Source organism: Sinocyclocheilus rhinocerous, unplaced genomic scaffold (assembly GCF_001515625.1).
Source record: "Sinocyclocheilus rhinocerous isolate Xijiao unplaced genomic scaffold, SAMN03320098_v1.1 scaffold66, whole genome shotgun sequence".
Lineage (NCBI taxonomy): Eukaryota > Metazoa > Chordata > Actinopteri > Cypriniformes > Cyprinidae > Sinocyclocheilus > Sinocyclocheilus rhinocerous.
Window position 1 is genome coordinate 315,473 of NW_015662934.1, and position 12,176 is coordinate 327,648.

Below are 12,176 nucleotides of genomic sequence, written 5' to 3' on the forward strand. Positions count from 1 at the left end.
AATTGGACACACGCGCACGCACGCACACACACACACAAATTAAGATTGCACTAAAAAAAGTATCTAGCAGGTAATTTTTTAGAACTGAACATATCTATAAACCTTTATATTGATTATAGAAATTTACATTCATTTCCACGACTTTCCAAGTGAACACTTTAAGGTACAAATATCTAATAGTTTTATTTAATCTAATAAATATAAATAATCTAATAAATTTATATAATTTAATTACATCATTTATAATTAAGTTATTAACATGAGGTAATAAAGACTTGATGTACATACTTAGACAACAATTAAAAAAAAAAAAAATAAAATCCTGTATTGAACTCTTAACTAGATCGAGGGTTGTGGACCAAATCCCAAAAGAGGTCAAAGGATGATGCCTCAAATCTTCAGCATATTGCAAAGAAACACTCTTACTAATAAAAACATCTGTTACACAACAGAATTACAGGAACAGAATTGGCTCATACACTTTTGTGTTAAGCCAATAATGCTATTTGCGTAATCGCTCTGTATTCAATGATACCACAACAGCTGGACAAACACTGTAGTGAACAATGAGTCAGTTTAATTCTAGGCACTTACATATTTTTCACATTTGTTACAAAAATATTTCAAAATTATTTATAATTAAGTTATTAACATGAGGTAATAAAGACTTGATGTACATACTTAGACAACAATTTAAAAAAATAAAAATAAAATCCTGTATTGAACTCTTAACTAGATCGAGGGTTGTGGACCAAATCCCAAAAGAGGTCAAAGGATGATGCCTCAAATCTTCAGCATATTGCAAAGAAACACTCTTACTAATAAAAACATCTGTTACACAACAGAATTACAGGAACAGAATTGGCTCATACACTTTTGTGTTAAGCCAATAATGCTATTTGCGTAATCGCTCTGTATTCAATGATACCACAACAGCTGGACAAACACTGTAGTGAACAATGAGTCAGTTTAATTCTAGGCACTTACATATTTTTCACATTTGTTACAAAAATATTTCAAAATTGACAATGGCAAATAAAAGGCATTGCGATAATGATTGCATATTTCAATTATTAAAAGGAAGCATTATAGTAAAAAAAAAAAAAAAAACATTTCTGGAACATTTAAAAACAAAAATTAAATAATTTCAATTTCCTTGGTAATTTTAAATGCTACTTTGTAACATTAAATGGTGCTTTAAAACACAGTTTTCAAAACTGCAATACATTCATTTGGGCCAACAAACACACAGGGATTAGGAATCCAAAACCTTTTACGTTTCATTTAAATCTAGTGCACAAACTACTATTGTGACCAGTCACATTCACATCTAAACCTCTTTGAGCAGAAGAACAGACTCCATCAGAGCTGGAGCTGGAAGAACACACACCTACTTACACCGAACGGTGAGCCAGAATTTCTGCTGTCGTACTACAAATAGGCATTTGGAGAAATGCAGAATCTTTCCGCCACTAACCACTGAAGCACCTACTTTTCCTTTTTAACCCAAGATCCCTTTCATATACACCAATTAAAATATCATTACCACCAAGTGACCGATCTTTGGAGCTTGTTAGAAAAGGTTCCGCGAAACTACTGCCTTTACGCAGCATTAATTGCACTGAATTACAAGCCAACGTACCTGTCCTGCACCGCTAGGTCAGACGAAACAAACAAAAAAAGGACAAAATGAGAGACAGAGGTTAACAGCTTAGCAATACGCAACGATTAGCTTCGATTTCTGGTTTAAGAACAGAACGTAACTAATTGCATGAACACAAAACCTATTTCGAGTTTGCACTGGATCCACAAGTGCAATTGACAAAATGCAATTAAATAGAAAAACCTTGTGTATCAATATAAACAGAGTGTATTGTACGCCATAAACCTGCAATGAACAAAACAATACCACAGATATGTGACACATAACTCAAAACCAGAGTGAAGGACTCCAGTGCAGCCCCATATTCATATTAGTAGGAGAATGATGTTTAAACGAGCTCAAGTAAAAGTGGAAATATTTTTCTAAAAACAGCCCTTAATTGATTAGTTACTGAACCTGTGAGATTATTCAAAGGTGTTCCATTAAATCCAAATCATAATAAAAAGGGACATTACAAATACAAGCATAGCTTCACCCACCTGCATGTCATTTTAGATATGGTACCCACCATAATTTTTGAATATTTTGATATGCAACACATCATAAAATTGGATTAATCATATTAATGATGTTACTCATGATGATATTAATGCAAATATAAAATCCCTGATTAATGCTACGTAATCATTTTCCAGTTAATATTACACAACATTAATATGTAGTAACACAAACATCATATTATGTTTATAAAAAACCCCAAAGCTATGTTAGAATATAACCTGTAAAAATCAATATTAGTGTCATTCAACCCTCAAACTTTCATATCGATGACTAAAAAATCTAATCAAATAACTCCTGAAAGGTCGCGATTATCATTAGGGTTTTCGGCTGGGATAATAAACCGTGAGTATAAAATTAACTAGAATAAACGATCTCGAATAGCATAAACGTTTAGCTTCTTAGTACATAAGTATCAAGGCTTATATATCAGTGAAAGTGACTGTATAAGTGCACAATTGTCCAGAAAGGTGCACAGTGAGGTGTGGAGTGGTCAAGAAAGCTCGTTACTCCTGATGAAGGTGGGCCGAAGTGCTTTGGCGAGGTGTTCGCGGTAAACCGGCGCTAAAGGTGCCAATGATGCCCAGGTTGAGCAGGACGCCCAGCACGAGAACCCCCAAGGTGGCCGGAAACGAAGGTAAAGAGGAGTGCGACGTCAGCCAATCTTTGCGAGACGCCATGTCTGTCAACACTGCCTCCATCTGGAAATGTGTGCCCACCACCGCACATATGTGGAAGAGCTGGTGACTGTGACCTTGGAAGAGGAAAAAGTGGTCAAAAGAACTGCGTGACACCGGTGTGAGCCACTGAGAACTAAACAAAGATGACTGTAAAATCAATCAAATGAGGTACCGATGTAGTCGAAGCGTCCAGGAGCCAGTCTCTCGGGGAGGTGAGACGCAAACAGGAAGCATGTGAGGAACGCAAAGAGCAGATGGTAAGAGTGGCTGGCCAGAGCTTGACTGGGACTACAGCTCCCCCAACAGCACGACAGCAGCTACAGACACACATGCGGAAGAGAAGAGTGCATTCATATCTGCAGTGTACACAATGCGCATACACAACTGGCTAATTTGCATGCGCAGTGAAATGTGTCCGTACTTACGCGGTAGAACAGTGGGAAGCTATCAAAGAGGAAGGGGACGACAAACGCGGCCGTTCGCAAGATTTTACTTTTATGTGGGAACTGCAACTCTACGAACCTGTTACAAAAGACAGAAAAGTGCACCCTCACTTAAAATATATTTGTTATAGATATAATATATTTTGAAATAAATAATATAAAATAATATTAATAATAAAATGTTAAAAAAAATTATATTTTTTAGATATGTTCAAATAGCATCTTACCATACTGCAAACTAGTAAAACACATGTTTCTAGTTAAAAATATATAAAAATATATAATAATATAATATAATATGTGAAACAGTGAATTATTTTTAAATTATATTGAATTATAATTAAAAAAAATTCAATAAATATAAATATTAACAATGGAAACATTAAACAATCATATTTACACAGTTATTATTTTATGAAGAAAATGTAAACAGTGCTGAGTCATGGAAAAGTTTCAACCACAATGCTAACATATTGTAGGTGGTTGTTTTTATGTGGTTGCTAGGTTATTGTTGATGGTTGCTAGGTGGTTACTTAATGGTGCAAGCCAAAAGAGCCCAACTCCACATCTCCATGATATTCTGTCTTTAGATATTTAACAAAATATCAAACAAAAGTGGCATCTGCGATCAAGTGAGGCTTGACACTTCTTGCAATGACACTGAACCAACTGTTTTAATCGGATTTATGAATATGTTCATTTTACCACATTAAAAAAACGTTACAAAAAATCAGGAAAAATGCATCTGGTTTCACAGTTAAATGCTTTTTTAGAAATATTAAATAACAATATTTACACTGTTTTTACTTTATGAAGAAAATGTGAATGCTGCTTGTTCATGCAAAAATAACAAATATTTTAAATAAATATAAATATTATAATTATATTATATATGTATTTATATAAAATAATTAAATAATATTTTTATTTATTTATTTATTTTTACTTTAAAATGTGTGTGGTGGTTAATCACACAAAAGTTTCCATCATAAATGTTAGTGTATTGTGAGCATCTTCCATGGTGGTTGCTAGGTTATTGTAGATGGTTGCTAGGTGGTTGGATAATGGTCCAAGTCCAAGGACCCCAACCTCACGTCTTCATGATATTCTGTCTGTAAATATTGTGTAGATATTGTTTTGCCCATTCCTTCGTCCCTCCACACACACACCTGATTGTTTAGAGTAAGTAAACCGCACACCTCTTCTAAACAACCAGCATGATTTGAGGCATCAGAGCGAGACAAGTTATGTGCCAAAGTTTAATAATACACATCCGCAATAGTTCTGCGTGCTTAAGCAAAACTAATCAATTCACAGAATTCAACAACCAGTTAAGCACTTTTGTAAATAATGTATTTATTAAAATGACTGAAACCTTTTGTGCAACCAGGAATAAGGGCAAAACGAACAAAGGTCTGTGTGTGAGAAGGACTCAAGTTATATAATGAACTCCCTATTATTCAGAGTCTGGCTTTGAAATGACATCTGCATTAGCTCCTGTAATCGCAGACTTAGTAAATGAGTCTTAATTACCCTCTGAATCCTCACCTGGAGTAGCAGGACATGCTGGTACAAAAGAGCGAGTTGGCGACGCCAATGGTCACGAAATGCTGATGAAGCCAACTGTTTACCCAGCAGTCGGGCATGGCGTAAGAGCCGTATGTGACGGCGCAGCCTGGAAAAGAGTATGGCATTTTTAAAACACTGAAACAGTGCAGAGCATTGAAGATTAATGCATGCTTTCATTTGGATATGATTCTGAGTTTTATGCTATATGATGAGTGCTTTCGATGAAGAACTAATTCCTGAATTGAAGTTTGCCAGCTTAGTGGCATCAAATCTTTGCAAGATTTCCGAGAGTTCTGTTTGAGGGTGAAACCATTGTTTCATAAAATCTTGTAGAGCAGCATTAAAATGTCTATAGGCACATTTTACAGACAGCTCTTTGTGTGTTAAATCAGGTCTCTTTTCTCATTTATTCTGAAAATGTCACAAAAAAATGTCTAAACTGCTGAGCATTTCCATTCAACAAAAACATGAATTAATGCAGGCTTTTGTTTGGATTTGATTCGGAGTTTTAGGTTTCAGAAACTGCATAAAGCACATTCCTTGTTAGGGAACTATGTATCTGGTATAAATAAAGAAGGTTTGTTAACAGATCGAGATCTAAACAAAGAAACTGTAAATACTTTGGAATTTCCAAATTCCAAAGTCCCCGAAAGTGTCAAAATGTTTTTGTGTTATTTAATAAAATATCACACAAAAGTGGCGTGATGCTTGCGTATTTTTCAGAATCTTTGCAATAATATTGAACCAACTGATTTTAGTGCATGTATGGAAATGGCTTATTACTAAAACACTTGAATTATTTCTGCAGTATGTAGTACGCATACTGTACATATGTGATTTTTCCCAGAAATAACTGGAGGAATTTTCATTTTTGCAAATGAACCATTATTTCCAAGAAAACATTGTGATATAGTAAAACTAAAATTTTAATGAAAACTGAAAATATAAAAGCCAATTCAAGATAGTAATAAATACTATAATAGTATATAAAAAATTATGTTATTTAAAAGGGAGAATGAATCCTAATAAATAAAATGTTTCCAGTATTAAGCATTATTTATATACCATTTTAGTATCTATTTATACATTGAATTAGCTTTTATTTTTGTATTTTTGTTTTCATTTTAATTTTAAATGTGCTTTTGTCATTTTCATTTTTTATATTTCTATGTCGCTTTAGTTTTAATCAGTTTAGTCCTTAAGCTTAAACATGTTTCAGTTAGTTGCCAACATTTCTAATAATTTTTTTTTAGTTTAGGTTTTTCATCTAATATACTGTATAACATTTTCTGCACTACCGACATACAATTTGATAAAGTTAGTGATATATCAAATTTCAAATCTTTATAAGTAGTACAAATATTTGATATATATATATATATGTTTGTATATTCTAAAGTCTTATTTGAGGCACTTAATAAGATAAAATCAGATCAAATGGGCCACGTTTTCATAAAATCATCTAGAGCAGCATTAAATTGTCTACGCACATTTTATACTTTGCTCTCTGTGTTATGTCTCTTTTATCATTTATATTGAGAATGTCACAAAAAAGGTCCAAACTGGATGAATTGTCTAGACAAATTTGACACAAACTTCAAAATGCAAATGATTCAATGAACCATTATTTCAAAGAAACTACTGTGCAATAATGTTGCATACAGTGTCATTTTTACATGCAGTTTTAAGAAAAATAGTAGGTACTGTACATGGCGTACACAGCACAAAAATAACATTTTTGGGAGTTACTGTATAAAATACCATGTTATATTGAATTTCTTCTTTTGTAATGCTTTATTGTGCCATATCCAAACACACTCACATTCACTGCTGTGGACATATACAGCTATTCTGCTTTTCTCAAAGGCAGCAAGAGAGGCCTTTCTTTACCACAACTGGAAAACATGACCGGAGATGGATTCCACATATGAACGAATAATATTTTTATTAGACTACGGGAGCTTACAACAAAAACTCACTGCTCTAAACGCAGGATACTGAACAGATGACCGTACCATCATCCAGCACAGAGACTGACCGAAGTCAAATGAATGGAAATACTGCAGAAATAGGATTACTTTTCAAATATAAGTTTAAATCAATTTCCACTTGAAAGAATAATCATTCTTTTATCAAGAAAATGAGTCTTTAATGTTTGAAAGGTGCATTAAATCACGCACTCAATGTAAGGTAAAGTGTCCCGTTCATATTTAAATTGTGCTTATATTTCGCACTAGCTCTTCATAAGTGGCTCGAACAATACGTGCAATTCTTCAGCCTTCACTTTTTATCAATGCAGACTTTAAAGGTTTTCTCTGGAGCCAGAGCGTTTGCTTTCTTTCCTTTGAAGTCATACAATAAAATGCCAGCAGTGTGTTAGACGGCTCATTTCCTCCGAAGCTCATGCTTTCCATAACCTCAGATCAACCCGTCTAAGGCGCATTCATTTCTGCTGCTGGTCATCGTGAAATTCTCCGACATGATTTACATCAGAACTGCGTCTAGTTCAGGGGTTTCTATATTCTGTCAAGGACCATGGATGACAAGCAGCCACTCTGGCACATTTATCTCACAATGTCATATTCATTTACATTCACGCATTTGCATTTTGTGTTTTATCCAAAGCAACTTAGAGTGCATTCGAGACATACTGTACATTTTATCAGTTCATGCATTCTCTGGAAATCAAACCCATGACCTTGGTGTTGCTAGCTCTATACTGGATTATTTGAGGTGCAAGAATGCAGTGTTGTTATTGTTAACTAAAACTATTGGAAATCATTTTTGGTAACTGAAATAAAGTACATTAAAACGAACATTAGAAGAAAACACTTGAAAGTCGAAGCACCAAAATAAAAAAAAACTACAACTGAAAAAAAAAATAAAAAAATTAAGCTAAATAGAAAATTTTAAAAAGAGAAAATAAATGGCAAAAGCACACTGCAAAATTACTTAAACTAAAATTAAAATTAAAACAAAAAAAGCCAAGTCAAAGCATTAATAAATACTATAATATAGAATATATAATATAAAAATATTTGTTTTTATTTCTAAGGGACAATAAACCTTAATACATAAAATGGAAATTAATGCTGAATTATTTAAGACTTATTTATATGCTATTACAGTATTTATTAATATTTTGAATGGGCTTTTATTTTATATTTTTCATATTAATTTTAGTTTAAGTTTTAGTCTTTTTGCAAGTTTTATGCTTTTTGTTTTTAAAATATTTAGTTTTTTATTTTAGTTTAAGTTTTAATCATTTTTGTGCTTCAATTGACAAGGCATCATTTTTCATTTGTCTTTTTAATGTTTCGGTTTTCTTCTAACATTTGATTAAAAATCATGCTTTTGATGAAGAACTAATTTTGCACGTTAGTGGCATCAAATCATTCTAAGTAGTAGTTGACTTTTGTATATTTCGAAAGCTTTGTTTGAGGCACTTAGTAGTATAAAGTCAGGTAAAATGGGTCACTTTTTCATAAGATCATCTAGAACAGCATTAAAATGTTTTTTTGTGTGTTAAAAAAAGGTCTCTTTTATCATTTTTGCTGAGGATATGTCACAAAAAGTATGGTAGGAGGCTTTACAGTCTACTGCTCTCTTTCTACGTAGCTGCAGTGTGAACCATAGGTGAGGTTTTTAGTCAAAACTCTAGCTATGCATGACTAAACCTGCACGCCACTGATGTTTAAAGGGGTCATATGATGCGATTTCAATTTTTCCTTTCTCTTTGGAGTGTTACAAGCTCTTGGTGCATAAAGAAGATCTGTAAAGTTGCACAGACTAAAGTCTCAAATCCAAAGAGATATTCTTTATAAAAGTTAAGAGTCAGCCACGCCTACCTAAAACGGCTCGTTCTAACACGCCCCCACATATCTACGTCACGATGTGGGAAGATTTGCATAACACCGCCCAAATGTTCATGCAAAAGAAAAAGGAGGCGTAACTTTTATTCTCGTTGTAGTATTGTTGCCGCCGCCGCCATGTCGTGAAGACGCTGTGTGATTCGTTGTGATAGCGAAACTACTTTGTTTGCTCTTCCAAAAGAGGACGATATCCGCTTCGTCATACCTGGAGCTGATCCGTGCTGGTCGCTGAGAAAATAAATCAACTTCGCGCTGTGGATGGCCGGATCGGCTTTCACCGTTTTCACCGCTCCTTCGTCGGATCCGCCGGGACCGCCGTTCTCGATCCCGCCGCCTCAGCTCACGGTAAGCCGGGGCTTTCGCTCAAATGTACAGTATGTGGAAAATAATGTGTTTTTTTAACCTTAAACCGCATAAACACATTTCATTACACCAAATACACAAAATAATGTTCTTTTTAGCAACATCATATGACCCCTTTAAATAGAAAATATTTGATAAGAATGGCCACTGTGTCAGTGTAATGATGATAATGTGCTTATCTACCGGCCAATAGAGTTCACAGTGAAGTGTCACTCCAAACAAACAGGACAGAATCGGCCGTGAGAACCGCAACGTACCGAGACTGTAGAGGCTGAGCGCGCCGTAGTCGAAGAAGTAGCAGATGTGACGAGCCTCGGCCGACATGGTGCTGAAGGTGTGAGCGCAGCTGGAGGTGAAGGGGTACAGGCAGATCAGAAGCATGTAGACGAGCAGCGGCCAGGTGTAGCTGTCCGTCAGGAAGTCCAGAGAGGAGCACAGCACGCTGAACCGCCACAGGAAGTACCTAGAACAGCACAGCTCAGGTCATACACGCGGAAATTATGTTTTGTGTGAGGAACGTTCATGTAGTGCACGACTCTGAATAACAGAGTTCACTACCATTCAAAGAAATTAGCAGGTTTATTTAGCATTAAATTGATCAAAAGTGTCAGTAAAGGCATTTATAATGTTACAAAAAAATTATATTTCAAATAAATGCGGTTCTTTTAAACTATGATGCAGTCATCATAGAAACCTGAAAAAAAAATTCTACAAAAATATTAAAAGCAGCTGAACTGTTTTCAACATCATCGATAATAATAATGTAATAATGTTTCTTGAGCAGCAAATCAGCATATTAGAATGATTTCTGAAGGATCATGTGACACTGAAGACTGCAGTAATGATGCTGAAAATACAGCTTTGCATCACATGAATAAATGATTTTATTAGTTATTAGTTAGATTAGTTATTTTAAAATCATATGATTTCACAGTATTACTCTTTTTACTGTATTTGTGATCAAATGACTTATGAATAGTTTTTATTTATGTATTTATTATGCATTTTAAGTGCATTATACAATCTTATTTAATATATTCTATATATTCATGTATTTTAAATATAACTTTATCTTTATCTTGTATTATATTATATAAAAAGATTAATCGTTTTTTTTTATTTTTTTTTATTTCAACTCAAACGTTTCATCATATGATGTTGTTTCTGCACTGATGTCGCATTTATCATGCATTATGAATAATAATCTTCTGGTTTCTATTCAACAAATGAATAAATAAGAAAATAGTCAAAGCAATACCATTACCAATTAATGAAGTAGAATTAATTTGTTAAATATTTAATGAACCTTATTATTACCGCAAGGTTATTTAATAGAAAAAGCATTTTTGTTAATAACAATAATGTGAAATACACCAAAACAAGATTTTAGGTCATACTGCCCTGCACTGACATAACACAAAAATATACTTTTCAAGTAATGTGTTTAGTGCTTGTAAAATCCGATATTGCATAAAAGTGTCTGCCCATAAGCTCGATCCTGATTGCATAATGAAGCAGCTCGACCAAAGCTTCAAAGCTGACAACCTACTAGCTCTGGCACTAAAAAGGAATCACATGTTTAACTGGGCGCTTTACCAGGTCGGCAGGAAGTGGGTCCAGATATTGACTGTCTCGTTGGTCATTTGAAAACTGCTGAGAATGCAGTCCAGGGCTGAGCTCCTGGGATGACGGTACCCGGACATGATGCCGTCCTCTCGAAACACCTGCAAAGATGCACACGGACGTCTAAAATACATGCAAACATCTACACTGTAAAAAAACAACTCCATCAATAAATCACGGCAACATATGTGTTTCCATTATTTTAATTTATCAAACTAATTTAACCAATTTCAACTTCATTTTTAAGTTCTACAAGATTCAACTTGATTTTTTAAGTCAGTTTAATTTAATTTAGGTTAAAATGACTGGTACAGCCAACTTGATTATACTTTACATTGTAAAGAATCATGAAAGGGAAGCCGCAGTCTAGAAATATCTGTCATTACCTCACCCTTACAGTATGGCATACTAATCAAAATGTGTGATACATTTTGACAACGCATGCTACATGTTGACAGTGCAGCCAATGCAAAATAAATGAGCACCATAAAGAATTCATATGCACAAATATAAAAAATAATTATTGATAAGCAGCAATATTCACCTATCCTGTTCACCAGAATATCTTAATAAATGAAAAGGTCACACTATCCATGAACATGTGTGAGTGTTGATTCATTATGAACAATTTCAATTACTTACAGAAATCAAACAATTTTTTCTTGCCACAGTTTAAATCCTCCAGAAATTATGAAACAATTCTAACGATATACAAAGCACAAAATAGTATAATAAAAGCTGTATTTTGTCACGGTCAGTGTTGTTTTAATATTATTTAAAGGGATACTCCACCCCAAAATGAAAATTTTGTCATTAATCATTTACCCCTTTGTCGTTCCAAACTCGTAAAAGCTTCGTTCGTCTTCGGAACACAATTTAAGATATTTTGGATGAAAACCGGGAGGCTTGTGACTGTCCGATTGACTGCCAAGTAAATTACTCTGTCAAGGCCCAGAAAAGTATGAAAGACATCGTCAGAATAGTCCATCTGCCATCAATGGTTCAATCTGAATTTAATTAAGCGACGAGAATACTTTTTCTGAACAAAAACAAAAACAACGACTTTATTCAACAATTCGTCTCCTCTACGTCAGCGTAGCGCCATTTTGGAGAATATCCGCTGGACGCAAATAGCGTATGCTGTTCTGTGTCAGCCGCATCACACGGATACACTGTTTTTGTTCAAATCAAAGCGTAAATAAACGTAGAAATGGATGCATTGTATACATTTATATAAATGAAAGTTTGGCTATTTCTGTTTATTTAAAGTGCCCCTTATATGCCTTTTCGAATATTACCTTTCATGCAGTGTGTCACAACGTACACTATTTGCGTCCAGCGGATATTCTCCAAAATGGCGCTACGCTGACGTAGAAAAGACGAATTGTTGAATAAAGTCGTTGTTTTTGTTTTTGCTCAGAAAAAGTATTCTCGTCGCTTCATAACGTTACTGTTGAACCACTGA

At 34.3% G+C, this 12,176-nt stretch overlaps 1 protein-coding gene across 1 annotated transcript in view; it reads right to left on the reverse strand.

The window, feature by feature from the left end:
• Window positions 1–1,016: 1,016 nt before the first annotated feature.
• Window positions 1,017–12,176, reverse strand: part of paqr6 (progestin and adipoQ receptor family member VI) — a 24,206-nt gene continuing 13,046 nt past the window's right edge. Inside the window, exons 3-8 of the mRNA XM_016538649.1 lie at window positions 10,685–10,812; window positions 9,346–9,551; window positions 4,833–4,959; window positions 3,267–3,363; window positions 3,014–3,158; window positions 1,017–2,915 (exon numbers count right to left, since the gene is read on the reverse strand). Coding sequence (XP_016394135.1) covers window positions 2,668–2,915; window positions 3,014–3,158; window positions 3,267–3,363; window positions 4,833–4,959; window positions 9,346–9,551; window positions 10,685–10,812 — 951 coding nt within the window. The 3' untranslated portion in view covers window positions 1,017–2,667. The remainder of the gene's footprint in view (window positions 2,916–3,013; window positions 3,159–3,266; window positions 3,364–4,832; window positions 4,960–9,345; window positions 9,552–10,684; window positions 10,813–12,176) is intronic.